Here is a 23,319-nt window from a genome sequence, read left to right on the forward strand (position 1 = left end):
AGTTGCAAGCTGTGGCCCGGAGTGAAGTAGCGTCTCGCCTTGCTGAGCACACCAAGCTTCTTAGCCTTAATTTACATTTTCCATCCAAATGACCCCGAAACTGAAAGTCATTCGATATGTCGCCGAGAAATATAGCTGTAAGAATATTAGTATATATCCTTCCTAATATGTTATAGTAATAATCAAATTGACGTACGTTACACGTACAAATAACAAAACATATGTAATTAAATATTATAAATAAAATTAATTTATCATTGTTATAATAACTAGATATATTTTGATTCTTACAAATAAGAGGCCGTGTATTCATAGAAAAGCATGTGAAGGCATAAAACGTAAATCGCTCAATAAGCCCACATAGCCTTTTTATTAGCAGGTTTTGGAGCGTGATACGTTAAGCCTTCAAATATGGATTATGCTTTTCACTGCTTATTTTATTAAAGTAGAATTAATTTATTCGAGTAACGAAAATTAATCACGTGTATTTTTGCAGTTAGGTGTAATTATAATAGTTCAGCTAATTATATATAAACAACCTATGTCAAAGTGTGTATAATTTGACATAGGCCGTTTGATACTGTAATGTTTTTATTTATTTATTATTTATGACTCTTAATCAAACACATTTTATAAGCATTAAATATATTTTTTTTGATCTCGTTGACTATATTTTTGACCTAAATAATAATTAAAAATTTATGAATACAAAATTTCAATTGTCAGAATCTTGTTGAGTGGCGTCTATCTAGGTATATCTCTAAAGATATATAAACTTTCAGTTAACTCTTCTTTTAAAAACTATAGTTTCCTTTATAAAATGATTTGAGATAAACACATTGCTATAAAACAATCTTTTTTATCGTAATAATATGGAATTATGTAAATTACATCACCTACAGAGGTTTCACAGGAATTCTCATTATAATGTAAGGCCTATCTTTCATTACGCATTTTATTAAATTTGGCAAGCCAATGTGAACATTTCCTGTAGTATTCACACGCGCTGTTATTTGTAACATGGTAATAAAGAAATTGAGAAAATAAGGAAAAGAGAAATCTGGCAAATACTTAGAAGGGGAACAAGTGAAATTGTTGAAAAAATTCACACCTCATTATTTACTGAGAACAAATTTCCGCTCGCTACGGACGCTCAGTCGAATGTGAGCGTCGTAGCGCGCGGACGTAGACGCCAGACTTGTAGCAAATTTCGTAGCAGATCGTAGTTGCGTAGTCACGTGTATATAAATCACAATCAAGAAATTCATGAATAAATTTTTGGAATTGTAAGTACAATACGTGTCACATTAAAGTTGTATCTAAAACTATTTTGTCAAAATTTCTAGCCATGTTTAATATAATTGGTAAGAGATATACCTTTAACGACATTAACTAAACATATACAAAATTTATAAGGAATCCTCTATTCAATAAACAAGGATTTGATTGACAATAGATGTTTAAATATAGGAATAAATCTGACATAAAAGAAACTTGCTACAGAAGTTTCATTCGTCGATAAGTATTTAACGTCCCAATTCTCTCTAAGGAGATCTCTATGAACAACCTAGATCAAACGAAAAACAAATCGAGAATTTTATTTTGCTTAAAATATGTATGTATTTTGAAAAAAGAGATGTGCAATATCCACGGGGTATAAACTTTTTTGGTTGATATAAAATAATATTATATAAATAATTAGTAAAAGGTACTAGAGAACTGACAAGTTATAAGTACCCATAACTGACAAGCATGCATGGTGAATGTCAAGTGGATGAAGCGAGAGGTATGTCAGGACCGTAGCAAGTGGTCATCCGTGGTATCTGCTTATTCCTTCGAAAAAATGGCGTGAAATAAATAATAAAATATAATAAATAAATAAAATAATTTGTTAAACAATATTTTTACTTCTAGTCTTTGTGTGTGCTATAAAACTACCAAACATAACCAAAACCTTATTTTTTAAAATAAATTCGATTATTTATTTAAAGACTCTTGAAAAGGTTTTTCATATTCGGATATTTAGTTAGATCGGGAACTATTGTTTAAAATAAACTATAAATAGTTATACTAATCTTAATGGAAAAATAAAAATATTGTGGATAAAAATTAACAGAGTTGCCATGAGATACTTTCATCCAGATAACACATAGTTATGGACGATCGCGAATATTCAGACGTCGACAAAATATTCAATAAAAACTTCTACAAATGCTGTGCATTTGTTTACCAGGTAGAGGAAGAAAGAGTCTCCCATGTCATTATAGAAATGATAAATTCTTGAAGTCCCTATCAGCAATGACCATAAGACTCATCTCAGCTTCAAGACTGTCCAATAAACTAGAAAAATTTAAATCTATTGTAAAAACGGAATATTGAGCTCACAGTATCAAATTTAAACATAAGTGTCCTACGACCTAGATACTTACGTGGGTTTAATTCAATTTCTAAACACGAATCTCCGAGTATGCTATAAAATAGAGAATTATCTTAATTTGTTGACATTACGTCACTGGAACCAAACGTTGTCGCATATTGTGTACATAGTAATAATTTAATGCAGTTTACGTGTTTATGCTAACGATATTAGGGAAGACAACCTAACATATAGTTTGGAATTACCGTGTTGGTTAATTAAAATAACATTTCAATTACAGTGTGGGACACACCACGTTACAAAATGCATTTAATATAATAAGATTATTGCTAAAATTTAATAACTCAAGGTAACTTTATTAAACTTAGCACGTTTGAATTACTTTTTATTTTAGGCTCGGACCGTTGTTCGTTCTAGTGCGATTAAGAAATTTGGTACTTATTCTTTTTTTAATCTACAAGACTAGTGTGGAGCTGCTAAAGTCCCCTAATAATATACGTCACTTGTCACTGATAATTTCTTAAATAAAGTTGTTAATAAGTTGTTCTGTGTCCTCCAACACGAAGCATTTATTGTCTGGCTACGGAATTTTACGGCAACACAAAATTCTCTGCTTGTTCCGGATTGACGCAAAATTCTTTAAATAGTGAAAAGAAGATTTTTTTTTTACACCACTTCAGTTATTTTCCTTGAACAATGAAGTAAAGTTTATAGTAATCCTAATTGCAACCAGGTTTAGTTTAGTTCTTTTGCGAACAAGATACATATCTTGCGTATGAATTTATTGTAAAACTGCACGTGGTCTTTTCAGTTTTCTAAATATAAATAACAAGAATAGATTCATCTGAACATAAGATCTATTTACGAATCAGACAGAGGAGATCGATTGAGGTACGAAAGTCAAGTTATATTTTAAGCATCTGGGCAAAAACGATTGGGAACGTCGTGGTAGTCTCATATTTATAGATTATCCAAAAATAAAACAGTTATATATTTATTTTATTAATAAATATATAAGAGAAATATGCCTGAATTGTTAAAGAAGACATTAACGCATTTTTAATGAATTAATTTATGCTGTTTGTTAGTTATAAATATATTTTGTTTTTTTTTCAGGTAACTTGGATTGAGAAATATGAAGGTAAGGCTCCTTTGTATTTATGTTGTATCTTACCCAATGTAAGCTTAGGTTGCCCGAAAGCTGTCGTTTGTAAGTCGTAATTAAATTTCTTTGATCGTTTTGCTTTATATATAATGTGCCACGAAATCTCAAATAAATATCTATAAAGCTTTTACTATGATGTAACCTTGCGTCAATAATCATTAATATAATGATGGAGACAGACTTGAAACAAATGGTCTATAAAAAAACAACGATAAAACAAAACCAATTATTCTTTTGTTTCATGTCTCAAAATTCCGTGGAAATTATAAATCATTTCGTTGATACGAATTTTGTCAAGAAATGAAGAGCAATTATTTATTTGGGTCATTGTTTTGAATGGGTCGTAGTTCGTAGATACTTTGAGGACTTAGTAAAGTTAAATTGTATAGGATATTACAATTACAATACTTTCGGTCCTCTGTTTATAAAACTAGTTCTTTGTTTAGAACCACTTTATTTATTTCCAACACAAAAAACATGTTAAATTTAATTTAGAATGTATTATATAAAGTTTAGGGTTTGGTTGTGTTATTAGTGTAGGGTTTGAATCCCATCTTGGGTACAGGCTTTATCCAGCTCCATTTGTCTTTGTTTTTCGAGACTACTGTATAATATTAATAATACTTGTACAATATTAAACAATTATAAAACTGTATTTTCTTACAGAGTTTTAATCGCTTAGAGGTTAGGTTTTATTGCACGTAATTTACAAATTTCAATAGCCTATACTAGAGAACACTATGAGAAAACTTTCATATGTTTAGAATCAATTATTTTGTTCTATGTTATTTGTAAAAGATAGGTAAGAAATCACAGAAATAGTGGTTAGAAAATTCATTTTAGCACAGCATATAAACACGTTTAAGGAAAGTACTTTTTACATACAGAGATGTGAAATTATAATGATCACGAGAAATAGCTAGCGTACATCAAAACTGCCGTAATTCATGACAATTTGCTGTAACCATTTAAAACAATTTGGTGCGAACTTTCGAACTATTCACCGCACTCCAATTATATACTTCTAAAGGACAAGGGGACTGTTTACTATTTCAGTGTCAAATTATTGTAACCGCAGCGTTACCCTTGTCATTGTGTTATAAAGTTTCATTGAAATGTATAATATATGTAATATGTGAAGATTAATTTAGCTGTATGCTATGCTATAACTGTTGACTCAAGTATCTGCCTCGTTGTCGTGCGTGTATTGACTAGCTATGTCCTGAGGCTGTAAGTTCTACGAGAATGTGCAATATCTACAAAGTATACCGTAGATGTATTTGAATTTCGAATTTAATTCTAGGAGCCCGTTTGTATAAAATACGTTCGTGTAGAAACTCTAAAGGTGGGAACTGACCAAAGTTACGAGGTGTAATGTAACATGTAATGTAATGTTACACAGCGAGCATTCGTGCAGTCAGTACGTCGTGTTACGGGGAAACCAGCGAGCAACGAGCCGCTCGTTGCTCGCTTTGAGTGCTCCACCCGGCTGTCGGTTTTTTGGCGAATCCTTTGAGTGTTACGCGGTTCGGTCAGTACGCTCTTTGTCAAAAGTCGTCCCGAGCGCACGCGCGTAGCGAGTAATCACACGTCAATCAATCAATCAATCAAACATGGAGTGGGACAAAGAAAAATCTCTGTATTTTTCTATAAAATGAGGAAGTGTTGTGGAACCCAGCTCATCCAGAGCAAATAAATTCAACAGTTCTTCAAAATCGATCGGAGACATGCGTACAAAATTTTTATACTGTCTAGTAATCATTTGGTTTTTCAAAGTTGCTATCAATGACAAACCACCACATACGCCTCTGTTTTTAAATAAGTTTAATGCCCAGTAACGTTTTTTCTTCTTCTTAATTTGGATGAAACAATAATTAAGTAGAATCAAATATACCAGCGCGTCCTCGCTGTCAGCCATCTCGTGAACACTGGCGGCGAAAGCGGAGCACAGACGTTTGACGAGCATGTTACGCCGATTTTAAAACACAGCGTAACATGCTCGATGCGTTACACGCTCGATGCGAATGCTACATTACACCTCGTAACTTTGGTCAGTTCCCACCTTAACATTTTACACACAAAATTTTACGAAAAATATAGGTTTATAAGCATGTAAAGTAAATCTATCAAATTAAACTTTAAAGTACTATAAAATATAATTTAACTCAGCTAGCCATCGATTAAATAAATACACTCAAATAGAAAGTTTTTTATACCTTTACCCATCAAGTTCCTGACACAATTGAAATGTGCAAAGCATGACAAACATGTAGAAATTGTACTCGATACCTAGTTCCAAGTCACACAATGATGTCACTCAACACCAATCTCGACAAAGTAAATACATCACAGCTTGGTTTAATACATGGCAATGCCCACAAAATCGGTAATGTGGTTGTTAATGGAGGCATGTTGCTATATTGAAGTATAATTATTAAATGCTATTTCAGATTGGAATTTTGACAAATAAATGTCATGAATTAAGTACGATCTCATACTGTATTTTAATACGTTTTATTGTTTATTACTTGTGTAGTACTTTTACTAATAATGATACATTAATACCTTGTATTACAAATACCAAATAATACCTTGGTATTACATTTGTTTGTGGATAAAATGTATATATGATTTTGTTCCCTTTGCATTGGAGTAAAGATTGGGCCGCGGGATTTAAACGCACATGCGCAAATTAAAGATTAAGGTGGTACATAGTACCGGTGACCCCAGAACTGGTGATTTCCTCGCTCAACGAATACGAATGGCAATACAACAAGGAAATGCCAAAATTATTAAAAATATTTTAGTTTTTTATTTATCCATTTTTAATAAATATTATGATTACTACGTAGTTTAATAATTGCCAATATTTTTAACATTTGTAAATTAGCTAAATAATTAATCTAATAAGAGATTGTCATTTTGATCGTTATTAGTACATAAGTTGTGGTAACAAGCCAGTACATATTAAAAACTTCAGGTGGTATTAATATTTTTTTTTTATTTATTTATTATTGATGCAAGTCATAGCTGACCTACCGACCTTTTTTTTAATAATTACATTAATATTTATATGGTACATAAACCTAATAAAACTCAGTGGCAATAGTATATTATCATATGTATATCTCAATTTTTTATCCTTCCTGATGAGCTTAAATTAAAAAAGAAAATCAGTGGCGCTACAACCTCTTTAGGTCTTTTTTTATATATTTCTGAAACTGTTTCATGATCATTTTTCAATCTGATTGTCATTTCAATGTGATTGGGTCTAAGACATGTCGGTTTCCTCACGATGTTTTCCTTCACCGTTCGAGCGAATGTTAAATGCTCATAGAAAGAAAGTCCATTGGTGCACAGCCGGGGATCGAATCTACGACCTTAGGGATGTCGCACGCTGAAGCCACTAGGCCAACACTGCTCATAATGATGAGCTGCTCCTAATGAGCTTACTGACCATATAACAGAGTGGTGAAAAATATTTAGAACAAAAGTAGTTTCTTCGTTTACACAATCCACTTAATATTATGCAGTTTTCTTTGGCGAATCTCCAAAATCTTTTGTTGACACTGTGTGAAAGCCACTTACATCGTAGCCGTTATCCTCATAGTTTCTCTAACGGTTTACTTAAAGAGTGTTCTATTTTACTGTTATTATGCGGGAAAAGTGGTAATATTTTATGATATATGCGCGCATTTGATTTGTGTGCTATTTTTGAATACATTATTTTTTGTTCCAATTATATTAACCATATAATTTACACGCATTCAATTCGTTTGCTCCCCTTGTTCAGATTTTCAATGAAAATAATGTATTCGAGTCTAAATGTATAGGGGCCTGTCTAGGAAAATTAAAACACACTGTAGTATTCGGTGTCCCATGGCGAGTTGTGTACTGCGGTTTGCGCTTCCTCCAAACTAAAAAAAGTATCAGTCTAACCGCTGACTGGCTGGTTCAAAGGCCCTGGAGACTGACATGTGTGTATAAAACGTATGTGAAGTCGAACTTAGCGGTTGAATACACTTCGAAAGCGCAGTCAAGAGTATGACGTCATCAATTTGATTGTGATGATTTTTTACATACAGTGTGTCTACTATCCTACATATTGTGATTTTCGTATTTGTTTCACTGATATCCTTTTCCATGCGCTAAGTAAAATATAACGATGCTCACGATGTTTGCCTGCCGTAGTAGCTTGTGCTAATTGCGCACATAGAAACTTCCCCTGGTTCTCAGCCATGATTAAAACACACGACCTCAGAGATGAGGGTTGCATGTTTAAGCCAATAGGCCAACACTGCACATCTGTCCTTAATGTATAATATTGTAGTAACCTTTAGTAGTAATTTAAAATTCAATAATCTATCCTATATAAATAACAATAATAATAAACAATCGCCCGTTTTAGTTCCAACAAAGACCCGGAGGTGAGATTTATAGCACACTATTATAACTGGTATTACGTTTACTTAACGCTCTTATCACTAAACTGCCGTGATAAATGGACTTCTCCTAACTTTGTGGGCGTACTGTATTTTTAGTTGCAAAGCGTAGGTGCATTATTTATGAAGATAAAATCGAAATAAATATCGGTCTGCACAATGTAGAAACCGGTGGCTTTTAGGTTTACTTTATTCACGAATAAGTAAGATTGGAATCTTTGCCACTTTATTCATAATAATAAAATTAGTTATATGTTTGATACATTAATTATTTAAAGAAAACACTTTTTTTTCACACACCGAATTGAAGTTATCTATTATTATGAATTTACAATTATTTTACATAATTTTAATTTCCGACGTTTCGCGTGCTTACGTTACGTAAAATAATTCTTAATTCTTAATATATAACTTCAATGCGGTAAAAAAGTGTTTTCTTTAAATGTATAAATGTTATGTCAATAAAAGACAAAAATTACATACATTAATTATTATTATTATTATTATTGCAACTAATTAAAAGCTTGCCACTCCAAATGTCACCAATTAATGTCGTTCTTATGTCCTATCTTCACATCTCTTCCCTTGCTTTTCCTTCCTTTCACCACTTATTTATCATATCACAGTTGAATTGGGCCGGGTACGTAGCGCGTCTCAAGAATCAACAATGGGTAAGAATAATAAAGTGGAATGACCCTTTAGGTAAAAGAAAACCAGGGAGGTCTTATGCAAGATGGGACGATTAAATTAGAAATAGCAAGGTTTGGTAATCGAGAGAAAACTGGTCCTTGTTGAAGAACATTCAACTCGAAAGGGGGTTCTCTTACTAACATGAATTAAAATGTTTATACTAACAAACAAATTTTAACTATTTGTTAAGAGAAATATTATTCTATTTTATTTTCATCTTGGTTATAACAGTCATTGCGTAGTTTTAACTTTAGAACCTTTTCATCTCATTCTGTCATATTGAGTTAATACTGTGATTAAGTAAGTTAAAACAGTATTAAATAATTGACTTATTTAGTCTATGTCTATAAGACGTTTATGGAAAATGAATGAATTTTGCCGGCTTTTTTTGTAATACAATTTCAAATTTAATCCAGCGGAAAATCAATTTAAATAGTCTTTGTTCATTTTACAAGAAAAATGCCCTCACTATGGAAAAATGTACGCGAACAAATTCACAAAAACTAAGTAATAAAGGAACATTATGTATGATCATTCAATGATCCTTGAACGACATCCGATGCGAATGGAAACAGCGAGACACAATTTCAAAGACGTATTCCTGTTATCGCATTTTAAGCTATATGTGTTTAGCAATAAGGCGAGCTTTAGGCTGTCAAATTAATCTGCGACTGTCGACATCTAAGGATAAGAGGATTATATTATCGAGGTGTTGAGGAAATGTGGATACGAATGACTTGATTTGGGTTTGTAAGAGCTTAGTTTTTGCCACCGCAAATGATGTGACTAAACGAACTTGGGATCGGCTTCTTATAGTTTATAACAAAAAATACTAGTATTATTATGAAAAAGCGTGGGTTGCTCGATAGACGAAAAATATGCCATAGAGCGCCCCACGCTTTTTCACAATAATACCAGTATTTTTTGTTCATTACCATTTTCAGCCTGAATTAGGAATTATTTTTCACTTTTTAGTTTGATGTGCTTTAAAAGCGTGTTTTTTAGTTTTTTTAAACTACTATTTATTTTTTATTTTTTAGTTAATTTTTTTTTATTTTTTTTCTGATTATTGCATTGTCATCGATCTTTGACAGGTGCGCAAAGTTTGAATTAAATCTGTCCGTTAAAAGTGGGTCAAAATCGAGTCCGAAGGAGTCGGTTATATACATACATACATACAGGTGAAGCTAATATAAAGCGTGTAAAAATGGTGTTGAATATCGTTCACTAATTGACTTACATTTAAGATGGTCTTGGAGTGTGTCATCTAAACTAAAATTATGAGAAGGAAATCTCTGTATATTTCTAACGAATAAAGTAAAAAACTTTTGGACAGATTTAATATACCAAGGGGATGACCATATGAGTTACGGTGTTTAATAATACGTGTTCAATAGTTCCTGATATAAATTGTAGGCGAGAAATAGGTGCGATTTAAAGGGATACCGACCACTTCGAAAGCTTTCCATTACCTCGGAAAATCCAGGGAAAATCTAGTACGACGTGCCTGCCTTTGACAAATTTGTGCAAAGAAAAATTCTAAATCATACCCCGCGGATAGAGAACCCCTTATTTGCTGAAATTATTTCCAACTCTTTGCTATTTATATTGATACTAGCTGTGTTATTCCAGTGTTATTTCTAGTCATATAAAGACTTTTAAGTACTTTATATACTTATAGTCTATTATAATTAGACAAAATATATCGTTAATACAAATGAATACCATTTTAATTTCGTATTGTACTTAAAAAATATCAAGATACCAACCATTCTAAGATTGAAATTAATTTATACAATTAGACATGATGAGAATTATAAATGCTTCAAGTTCAACAGCTGAGAAATGGTGTAATAATTCTCAATTTTACGTACATTGTGGCCTCAAATGTCGTTAAAATCACGGCTTTTGGTATTGAACATTCGGTAATTTTTTTTTACTATAATCTTTATTTATTGAGCTAAGTGTGCAACTAACTATATTTGCTTGATCCGAGTGGCTTTATCCCTTGGTGCTGCAAAGAGATGAGGCGTCTCTCTGCATCTTCTACCACATTTAGCATGGAGAGTGTTGAGAGGAGTTGTTCGGATTAATAGCTGAGTTTCATCATCGGACGTCGAGGTAGAATACGAAATTCCACCTTCATTACATCGACGTTCGTCGTTCCACAACTGAGCGTTATTTAAGACAGTTTTTGCCGCGTATCATCATTATGTGGAACTAGCTACCCACTGAAGTATTTCCGAATCAATTTGACTAAGGGTCCATCAAGAAAAGAGGGTAACGATTCCAAAAACTCGCCAGCCGTCTGGCATTGAGAGTGTTCATGGGCGGCGGCGATATCACTGAATATTAGGTGAGGCTGTGCCAGTTGGCCCTCTGTTCTATAATAATAATAATTCAACTTTAGGGCAACAGCTTGCATTTGCTTGTATGTCGGAATCGTAAGAAATGTAATTTCTTTGATTGACTCCCGTCATACCGTACGAGGGTGTTCTGAAGAAGTATTTGTTCTACCCTGCTGTGTCGTTTTATTACCGCATCTCGATGGCAGGACATCTTCCACAGTCCGCTTCACTCAGCATTTCCTTTTACGAACTAGCGAGTTTTGGAATCTGCTCTCATTGGAAGTGGTTCCAAGGACGACTTGCAAGTATTTAAAAGAAGAGCGTACTCCTACCTCAAAGGCCGCCAACGCACTCATGCATAAAACAGGGGTATGCGTTTATGGCTAATCCGTAGGCTCGTTTGTTACGATATAGAATCATTTATTCAAAGACAATATATGACAATCCCACTTAGCGCTAAGTGTTTACCTTAGACTCAAAAGACAGATCCAGTTTTTCCTATAAATAATCACGGATGCAGAAATCTGATACCAACAGGTATTCAGCATGTTAGTGCCACTAAATTATTATTATTTATCTTTATTGTTTGCATTATTGAAGTGAAAGTTCTTTATCGGGGTTGGAAAAAAATTTAGTGTAACATTTTTTCGTTACGCGTCACATTTTTCCGTTACGCGCCATCTTTTGAAGTGAAACTTCTTTATCGACGTATGGGAGAAATTTTGTAGCAGGTTACGCGCCATCTTTTTCTTGTCCCTACCACGGTTGATCCGAAGAGATTCTAAACCATTAATAACAAAAATGTATAATAACGATAACAATGATACTAAGAATTCTATTACAATTTATGAAATTCTGTAATAATCTTAGTGGTAATAAGGTAAAATGAAATAATTGTATTATTTGTATTCAAGTCTGTGATAATAAAAGCCTTTTGTTAAACTTTATCTAATTTAACTTTATTTAACCAATTTCTGTAAACTTGCATATAGTAGATCATTTTTCGAAAAATAAGGTCATAAAGAAGTTTCACTTCTTACGTGTGTACACCTAGTACGCGCACACATTTTTTTTTATACTGTTTAAACCTCAGTAAAAATATCGTTATTCCTAAAATAGTCTATTGTTTATATAGTTTTATTCAGTACCCTTAGCACTAACAATACAGTCGACTTGTTAACGATAGAACAAAAATAATTTTTGTATGAAAATATTGAGCAGATCCGTATAAACTAAAAATGGAACTATGAGCACTATACATTTTAAAATAGTATTCATGTATTATTTGTTCGTACCATATCTTCTGATGGTGATATTTGGGGAAAGGGTGGATACAGAGACGGGGTTATACCTTGGGGCACACGGGCCTATATAGGGTAAAAGTAATTTTTATTTTATACAGCCTTGCTATTCTGTAACTCACTTTTCGAACTCACACAGCGGTTTTCGCATCGGTGGTCGCTCTCAAATCAGTCGTGAAGCAGTCATTTTATGATTTGGCATTCTGATAAACAATAAACTACAAGCTCCCACCTTTTCAGAATGCCAAATCATAAAATGACTGCTTCACGACTGATTTGAGAGCGACCGCCGATGCGAAAACCGCTGTGTGAGTTCGAAAAGTGAGTTACAGAATCGCAACGCAGTTTTAAAATATTAATACTCCTATTCGTTGTTATGGTTTCAAATTATATTTCAATAAGAAAATCTCTTGTGACGCAATCGCTAAATCCACCCTTACCCCGGCCTTCAGATGATGTTAAATACGAGTAACCCTGAATAGAAAAACAGGAAAAATATGATCATTATTTTTCTTTCGTATATTGTGTACTTCTTAAAAACTCCTGAAGTTCTAATCAAAAGTAGGAATTTTCTTTTTCAAATATAAACTGGTCATTTATAGGCTAATTGAAATATTTTCATGAAGAATAATATGGATTTTAAGGATAAAGATATTTATTTCTCATTAAAAATATTTCAACATTCACTTGACACGTGACATAGTATTTTATGGGTAGATAAAGCTGAACTGGGACTCCCATATGTCATTATTTATTATGTTTGTCTTTTAATCTTGCCTTAAATAACGTATTAACCAATAACTAAAAGTATTTTACAAGTTAAGTCTGTATTCCGTTAGCAAATAACAATTCCGTCCAACATTAGCATAACAAGACCGCGAATTTGCCAGTTACGACATTTTACGCTTTATTTGTATTCAGTGTTTTTGTTTGTACTTTAGTTTATTTCCTTAAAACTCAGCTCACAGTAAAATAATATATATGGGCGTAAAGCGTTTACAAAACAGTTACTATTTATTATTTTATTTACGTATTATAACACGAAGGTTGTGTTTTGTAGTCTCGGTTGCTGCACAGATTGATTTGTATTTCTATAAAAACACTTTCTGCACCAATTAAAGGCTAAACCAACGAATTTCTAATACAATTAATAAAGTGACGCAAAACATTCAGTAGTTATAAGTATGTTTATTAAACCGGTAACTATAATATAATATACGTTAAATGAAACTGGCGTATTCTATAAGTTTTTATTATTTTTTTCTTACAATAAAATTCAAAAAAAAGAGTGCGACTTTACATGAATTACTATCGAACCTACTCAATAATAATGGTTATTAAATAATATGTTGACTTAGTCTTCTACAATACTAATAAATAGCTGAAACTAAGCTAATGCTTATTAAAGCTAATGATCATTAACAGTCTTAGTGTTTCCATAATGATTTAACACTATATTTGTGTGTCCGAGATACCGCACTTTGCACTTATATTAACTACACTAGGTTTATTAAACGTTTATTCCTTATTGTTTCAATATCTTAAATAAAGCAATAAAGTGACATTAGAACGATGTATTCATATCTGACATAACAAGTAACTGTTTACAATATTGATATGTTACAAATTGTGCCTTGATATCCCCCGAGAGCCTACAACTTTGTGAATTTTCTGACCCTTTGCATAATAAATGGTGTAAGTTTTGCGACATTTTCATACAACAGACGTGTTTTTAGGTCACTTCCTTGAATAGAAATCTTGAGAGGAATTACTTTTTAATGAAATATCGGTCAACTGTGACAAGATTTTAATTATCTCTCAGATTCATCTTCAACTATTATGCTGTAGAATTATGTAACTTCTTAGAACTTAGCTTGCTAACCAAACTATAGTAATTCAAAAATATTTATATTATTATTCTTATTTTTTTGTAGCATGGTTTTATTTCACAAAAAATTGTGTTATAGAATAATATGAATGTCCAAAATCTAAAAAGCAGTATTGCTAAACATAAACTAACATTATTATTACCGGAAACAATTGAGCAATGTTAGTATCGTATAAATATTAATGTCAATATTTGTCTATATTTATACGATTTTAACATTACCTGTACGTTTACGCTAAAATTAAAAAAAAATATCCATCTGTGCGAAGCCAGGACCACTAGTAATATAATAAAAAGCTTGAATACACATAGGTTTATAGTAGGTAATAGGGTAGGATGAAACAGTCGATCTTAGGGTATGCAAAATACCAAAAGTCTTAATTGCTAAAAGAAAACAACATTCAACAGACAAACAGAAAATATCAACATACAACATCATCTTGAAATTGTATACTGTACGCTTTCATTTTTTATAGAATGGGCTGGAGGATCACCTGATGTTTAGTGATTCCGCCGCCCATTGACACTCTCAATTTCTTACAATTATAGTTTATCCGTTCCAGTTAAAAATAACACTCCTTTATCAGTAAAAATTTCATCTAAACTGTTAATTATTATCCAAAAAATATTTCAAACGGTTTTCGAATGATTTTTACTTTTATGAAAAAGCTGGATATTTTTCCTGTTACCGTCTATATCCGGACTGTTATTAAAAGCTGGTCCAATAAACTTTATATCATATATATTTTATAAAAGAAATAAAAAGTAATTTTTTCCTAGAATATTTATATTTTATTTAGTTCAATGTCTAATTGCTGTTGTATGTTTGAGTCTTCGGTAATAACTCGAAAAATGAATCGTTTTGCTAAGAAGCCCCTGACTTTATACACCACCAGCGTTATACTATTGGGTATATACACACATATTATTGTCGGAGCAGTGTTGGCCTAGTGGCTTCAGCGTGCGACTCTCATCCCTGAGGTCGTAGATTCGATCCCTGGCTGTGCACCAATGGACTTTCTTTCTATGCGCATTTAACATTTGCTTGAACGGTGAAGGAAAACATCGCGAGGAAACCGACATGTCTTAGACCCAAAAAGTCGATTTCGTGTGTCAGGCAATGAGGGCTGATCATCTACTTGCCTATTAGATTTAATAATGACCGTGAAACAGATTCAGAAATCTGAGGCTAAGACCTAAAGAGGTTGTAGCGCCACTGATTTATTTTTATTATTTATTGTTTGAATGACTACAACGTCCCCACAACGTCCCCCCAACGTCGACCACAAATACAACGTCATACCCTGAAAGCAAAATTATTCCGGATAAGGATATTATGTAACTTCTCGATCTTAGCCACTGTGTTTAGAATGATCGAGGATCCTCTCTTTAGATCTCTCTTTAGAAGAGAAAGCAGCATCTCCTTCCTAAGACTAAAAAAGTAACTTTTTTAAATATTTCTGTATAAGATTAATAATATCTAATATATAAAATTCTCGTGTCACAGTTTTCGTTGCCATACTCCTCCGAAACGGCTTGACCGATTTTGATGAATTTTTTTGTGCTTATCCGGTATCTATGAGAATCGGCCAACATCTATTTTTCATCCCCCTAAATGTTAGGGGTAGTCCAGCCCTAAATTTTTTTTTTTTCAGACAAAATTTTTAATTTCTATTTTTTTATGATACAGCATTAAAAAATACATACAACCTAATTTTCACCCCTCTTCGATCAACCCCTATTTTTACTATAAATGATATACATGGCAAAACGACGTTTGCCCGGTCAGCTAGTAGTATATATAAGTCGTAAAGTGTAATATGTTATATTATATTCATGACAAATTTTGGTTGGTAGCTTATTAGATTTCTAAAATATGTGTATTATGTAGAACTCGAATTGAAATACTAGATAGTTTGTCTTGGGATAGTTTATTAAACTATACGAAATTATTATAGTCCTTTTCACGAAAGAAGTCCCCCAGACGCGGCGCTGCAATCGCATGACGTAATGTTGCCATTTATGAGTAAAAAATTTACTTATTTTATTTACATTTAGCAGATGTAATTTATCAAGTAATATTATTTTCTGCATAGTTCGATGAAACAATATTTCTGTTATGTAAAAAGTATATACATATTTATTTACTTATATTAGCGGTGTTCTACCTACTTACAGGGAAAAGTTGAGAAAATAGGGTAAAGAAAAGCAATAAAAAATTTTATTCAGAGTTTTATTGCATAATTGTTGGGTTACAATTTTTTTCGAAGTACACACCGCTGTTATACCCTCGTTTGTAATTCTTGTTATAGTTATTTCTGACACATCTGCAATTAAATTATGAACAACTAAAAATAATAATAACTTTAAGTTTATAATGCTTATGTAATATATGTTTTAATTTCAGTTACCTAGTTTCATCACGTTATGTATTTGTTCAATTTTGTCGCAAAAACGAATTTATATCATAAAAGTCCCATCAATACAGCAAAAAAATATTAAATGGCAACTCTAAAAAGTACCTGTTATGGCGGCAATTCTCTTCCGAACATTGTTTAGTTGTATTAAAACACCTTGATTCTTATGTTCCGCTTCACAGAACTCTTTCACCTTTAATATCATTTCTCGAGCCGAACTTTTTACAACTTTTGGCGTTGTAATAAATATTTAAAATGCACTAAGCTAGTTAAAAATTCACAAAAATCTACCACAACAAACGAACTTGATAACATCGACGAATGACAACATTGCCGACCTGTCAAATTTAGTTCCAAAAATATCCGCGGGACTTCTTTCATGAAAAGCACTATACGTATATAATCTGACATTAAGTTTTCCTTTATTCGCCCTGAGGGCAAGCTGTGGTATTTCGACCGTACCGCCTAGTCTTACATATTTCATTATAATTTCTCCAGATCTATTGATTCCTTGTGCCATCAATTTTTATTGCCACTAATTTTTTAAATCACAATTGATGTAACTACGAGTATATTTCCGACATATTCATCTTTTTGCATATTCAATATTTAAATAATTATAGGATGCCATAATGTGATATAGAAAATAAAGCAGTATTATTCGTAAATACATTCAGCCAAACAATAAAATATATATTTTTTTGTATTTACAAGGGCTTTAGCCAGTAAAATTTACTGTAATGTACAGTACATTTTAAATGTAATTGAAAAAGTAGTAATCATTCTTCGAATGAGATCATCGCGGTTCTTTTATTTTGTCCTAGGCTTACCTTTATCAAAGCTTTTTTCCCTTTGACGCGGTCAATGGATCCTCATATTGGTTTCATTTCAAATGGCTTTGAAACTAAAGCAATTGTCTCAAGTAATCGCGATCGTTTTATGCTCTGTGGGCTTTTTTTAAGAGGACTTTGATCTTTAGACTAATGTTTTAAAAATATTTTGTAAAAAATATAATGCCACTATAATTTGATAAAGGCCAGTGTGATCGCTTTACAACGTTTATTTTAGTGATATTATATATTATGTATATATATATAAAAAATAAATCAGTGACACCTTTTTAGGTCTGGGCCTCAGATTTCTGTATCTGTTTCATGATCATTTGTCAATCTAATAGGCAAGTAGGTGATCAGCCTCCTGTGCTTGACAAACGCTGTTGACTTTTTGGGTCTAAGGCAAACCGGTTTCTTCACCATGTTTTCCATCACCGTTCGAGCGAATCGCAGCAGAAACTGCTATAAAAAACGCTCAGTTGTGAAACAGCGGACGTCGACGTGATCCGGGTGGAATTTCGTATTCTGCCTCGACGTTCGATAATGAAACTCAGCTGCAGGTATTAATCCGAACAACTCCTGTGAAAAGTCTCTGTTGTAAATGTGGTAGAAGATGGCGAGTGACCCCACATCTCTACGCCACGCCAAGGGACCTAGCCACTCCGAAAGGCAATGGTAGTCGACGATTCGAACCACATGCGTTGAAAACGGTCAAGCTGGTACTGAGGAGCTCCCGGCTGAGAACAGTACTCCACGTGGGGCCGAATTTGCGCTTTATACAGTTGCTAGCGGTGGCCAGAAGTGAAGTACCGTCTTTCCTTGCTGAGGAAACCAAGATTCTTGAAGGCTAATTTAGCCTTTCCCTCCAAATGATCGCGAAACTGAATGTCGTTCTATATGTCAACGCCAAGTATTCCGATGCTGGCTCCAGTACTTAAAATGAGAAAAAAACGAAAGGAAAAGAAATCTTAGCAAACGTAACATTTATAAAATACGAATAACAATATGACCTTCGTTATGAATATTTTTTTACCTTCGGTAGTATTTCATTAATGTTTTACAGAAAATTGTTTAAAATAATGATAGTGCTGACCCATATTCAATATGTAGGTTTTCTGAAGCCATACGTTATACATCGCCGATACTTTTATTGCATTAAATGCAATCCTAGATTAATGTATTTTATACAGGCAACACTGGCCTTGTTTCTATAATATTATTAGGCCAGAGATGTGCTATATTTAACCACTTTTCTTTGGTTGTAATTTTTCGAACACAGGATTTTTGATGCATTATTGTTTACAGATTTTTGAATGAAATATTCATATGTAATACCACAAGAGCTTGAGACGACTAAGTCGTCATGACAACTATATTAATTGTTTGCAACGAACCTATCGGGAAATACCCGATAATTTTGAAGCTCGAGTGGTATTCGGGGGATTATTTTTCCGACCCAAATGTCGGCCAATAGAATTGCACCATGAGTCGAAATGTACAGTTAACAAATAAGAATTTCATAATGAATAAAACAACTACTTAATACTTTTCTTGAAGCAACGACCAGAGAAAATTTTCACAAAAAATTTTCAGTATAATAAATACCATGTAGGTTGTACCACGTGACGTCGAATGGTGCAATTCTATTGGCCGACATTAGGGTCGGAAAAATAATCTTTAAAATCTGCAATGTATACTATAGAACAAATATTTATATTTTTAATGATTTGTAACGGGTTTTCTGGCGCCATACATAAAGTATATAAATGTAAAAACATGTATGAATTAAACGCCTATTATGGGGAAAAAATTAAAAATAAAAGTACTTAGCCACAGCTGACGCACGGTTCTGCTACGACAATAACAAGCTTACAATAATAAATTATTGAACATAGCTACTAACGTACAATATATGTGTATGCCATTGGCGTAATCTTATACCGCCTATGGCTTAGTGACTTAAGCATTCTCAACTATGAGGTCGTGCGTTCGAATCAAGACCTTGCACCAATAGATTTTTCTTGCTATGTGCCCAATTAACACTTGCTTCTACGATGAAAACAGGCATCGTGAAGAAGGCTACTTGTCTATAAAGCATAAAAAAGATTAAAGAAACGGATTAAATACATGATTGTTTTTTTAAATCTTACAACGCACAAGTTTAAAATTTAGTCTGTGACCGTGCGTTACGTTCACATTATGGTAAAAAAAATTAAAGAAAATGGTATAATCCTTGAGGCGAGAGGTCTTTGTATATCATCTATATATATAAAAGAAAGTCGTGTTTGTTACAACACTTATAACTCGAGAACGGCTGGACCGATTGCCATGGTTTTTGATTTGTTGGATTTGTTTCCGTCCCGAATAGCAGAATAAGCAATAAAATATCGGATAAGTTATCGAATAACAATAAATAAATTAATTAATTTTACGAACGCAAAAACCATATGGTGCCATCTGTTGACAAAACTACGCATCATTTTACGTCGAATTCGTGTCAGTTCAAGAAATTCCGATCTTGAGGTGAATGAGGAGATGCATAACCATGCTTTGATCCTGATCAAAAGATGTTGGATATCAGAAAGTGCTTAACATGCAGTATCGCCATATTGACGCTAGAGAGAAGATGCCTAATGTGTAAAACTGCCATTCTTCTTTCGCAATGGCAAGCAATAAAACATTTCTGTATTTGCAAAAAAGTTGTATTAATGTAATACTTAACATTAATGAAATCCTAAAATAAGTTAAATTAAAGTAACAACGATATTATAAGGTTGTAGGGCGGAACGAAGTTAGCCAGGTCAGCTAGTATATTAATAAAATGTCATTAAAGTGTTTAGAATCGTATACTTAGCAATTCAGTTGAATAAAGTAACACTCTTAGTACTTCAGTGTATTGAGTTTCAAACGAAATAAAGTAGAAACAGGACACGTGTTGAAGTTAGTCATAAAACTCAGGCTAAACCTAATTAGTCCAGGTCACGTAGCCACCCCCGCTGTACCTAAGAAGATTTAAACCCGGCGTGTTGCGGTTTTATTATTGGATTATTTAATAACGTAACAATGTCAAACAAATTGTCTTATCGCTACCGGAGAACTTTTTAGGAATTTCAACTTTATTGGGATTTATTAAATTAATTTTTCACTTAACAATACAAATTTTATAACACAAATAGTATTTTTTGTAACAAGCATATACATAAGAATATAAGGTTTATTAACTTGGGCTTGCTGCACTGCACAATTCGTGGTTTCATTTCAAATTTACATATTTTTGATGATAGAGGAATTACTACTGGTCTAAGATCCCGCTATACAACGACCTTCACCGAGATGCTTATTTAATGAAACTTATTTTATATATAATTTAATATGTCAATAAATATAATCCATATGGGTTGCCTAGCAAATTTCAGTCCAGAGTATGTTTAATCAATATTAAAAAAAAAAAAAAATTTTATACTTATACTATACTAAATAAATAATAAAATTGCCAAAACGTATAAAAAAATTAAAACCGCTATAACCCTTGGTCTTTTTTGATTTCGGTATCTGTTTTGTGATCGTTTGTTTTTGACGTGACAACGTCTTAATTCGATGGAGCCGGCTGCACGCACGAAAAAACATGACTCATGCGGCGTTACCTCTCTCTGAGGCGTTCCATTTAAGGCTTGAAGTGCAAGCGAGAGCGCGAAGCGACAGAGAGGCACAATCGGACTCCGCGCTCTTCAGCGTTCGACATCTGTCTCTCTCCTACTTAAGTGAGCGATTCGTGACGTTGTCACGTTCAACTATCGTCAGTAACCGACTTTACAGACAACCGATTTTTTCTAATAGCAAATAGGTGATCAGTAGGGTGGGTCAAAAAAATTTTTTTTAAGTAATCGATTTCTAATAGCGAAAATATGTTGTAGTTAGGTATTGTTATAAACCCTTAAAAATATTATTTAACTATTTTAAGTGTAACAGCCCGCGCAACGCCCTCGAAATTTTGAAAAAAATAGCTCAGGTACCCACTTTTACACCTTAAGTTACACGTTTGACGTTGGGTATAATTTAATGTTTTAATAAGTATCCATTAAAATACACATTAATTTTCTTATATAAACTGTGTTATTTATTAAAAGAAGATTTTTTAAGGTAAGTACATTCAGAGAATTCATGTATCAAAGTGGCTAGTTTCTAGTGAAATGTTGCGAAATTGTAAACTATGTGTTTTTGCTTAAGAACTTGGAAATCAAATTTTTCTATCATGTCAAATAATAGACAGTTTTACAAGTGCCCTATATATATTAAGAACTATAGAAGATATAAAAGAAATCGTATTATCAATATACCAGGATGTCATGAAATGTTACGAGTGGATAGACTAGAGAAAATTAAAAATAGCAGTAAATAAGAGCCTGCGTTTTCCGAAATTGCAGAAATTGTAACTCAGAAAATTGAAGGAGAAAAGGCATCAATCCCTGTGGCCTTGCATACAACAGTCATTCAGCTCCTGAAAGCATTACAAGGAACTGCAAAGGCCATTGAGGTATCAATAAACGCTTTTCTTTTCGCCAAAAATATAAGTACTGTTGACCTCCTGGCTATTGGATGCGATGGAACAGTAACAAATACAGGTAAATTTAGTAGTGTCATAAGGCTATTTGAAAAAAGACTTCAGAGACCTTTGCAATGGATAATTTGCTTGCTGCATTGAAATGAACTGCCCTTGAGGCATTTGTTTGATTATATGGATGGTAAAACTTCTGGCCCATCTACGTACAATGGTCCTATTGGTATGTTGCTGGATAAGTGTGAAACGCAAGCTGTAGTTGAATTGGAGTCAATACCAGGTCAAAACCTGATGACTTAAGCACAGACCAAAAGTATTTGTATGAAATTACCTTAGCAGTAATTACTGGAAGAACTTAGCAAATAAATCACCTGGATAAATATCACATGCTCGTTGGTTGACTAAGGCAAACCGGATCTTGCGGCTTTACATTTCTACACCAACGCCATCAACTAATTTTATAATTTTGGCCCAATACATTGTAAAAGTATATGCCCCCGAGTGGTTCCAAATAAAGACACACTCATCATACAAAGACGGATCACGGCACCTCTGGACATTGATTAAATGTTCGCGATTTTTATCAAGTGCATTAAAAGCAGTCCTAGATCCTATTATTCACAGAAACACATATTTGCCCACCCTCAAAATCTACTATTAGCGATGTCAACAGATAAAGAAAAGCATATAAGAGAACTTGCAGCTAGAAGAATTCTAAAAGTAGTTCATCTACAACGGGAAAACTACCACGCACTTTTGAAGTTCCTAAGCTTAATTTTGATGCTAAATGTTACATTGATCGAATAAACTGGTCAGAAACCAACTTTCATCCACCTATTCTAAGAAATCAAACTAATGACGAACTTATTCAGATAATGGAAAAAAAGGTGACGAAAGGATGTTGTTTATTAGGCTACCTTGCCATATACTAGCGGTTGAACCAAGTGTAAAGATAGTGACAGAAGTTGCAATGTCGGCATGTGATCGGAAGTGAAACTCACTTCAAGGAAAGTTATGGCGAAATTCAATAGTAGGCGGGATTTTTCTATAAAAATAAATAATTTTTTGATAACCTTTATGTGTATTTGTTTAAGTGTTTTGTTTTAAACGTGAATATATATGTCTTTCACTAAATATTTGTAATGTTTCAATAGTATTTTAAGTAATTTCTAATAATGAACTATCGTATTTAGTAATACATGTTTTTCTCAAAAACTAATAACTTTGAAGCTCATGCGCGGGCTGAAGATGTATGTTTTATTTTCCGTTTTTTAGCTAAACATACTTTTTATAGTACACT

General features: G+C 32.9%; 1 protein-coding gene across 1 annotated transcript in view; it reads left to right on the forward strand.

Annotated features, from left to right (window-relative positions):
- The first annotated feature begins 1,169 nt into the window (after positions 1–1,169).
- LOC125055750 (suppressor of lurcher protein 1-like) overlaps positions 1,170–23,319 on the forward strand; it is an 84,794-nt gene continuing 62,644 nt past the window's right edge. Inside the window, exons 1-2 of the mRNA XM_047658308.1 lie at positions 1,170–1,286; positions 3,494–3,518. Coding sequence (XP_047514264.1) covers positions 3,513–3,518 — 6 coding nt within the window. The 5' untranslated portion in view covers positions 1,170–1,286; positions 3,494–3,512. The remainder of the gene's footprint in view (positions 1,287–3,493; positions 3,519–23,319) is intronic.

The sequence above is a fragment of the Pieris napi genome, chromosome 14, assembly GCF_905475465.1.
Source record: "Pieris napi chromosome 14, ilPieNapi1.2, whole genome shotgun sequence".
NCBI classification, from domain to species: Eukaryota; Metazoa; Arthropoda; class Insecta; order Lepidoptera; family Pieridae; genus Pieris; species Pieris napi.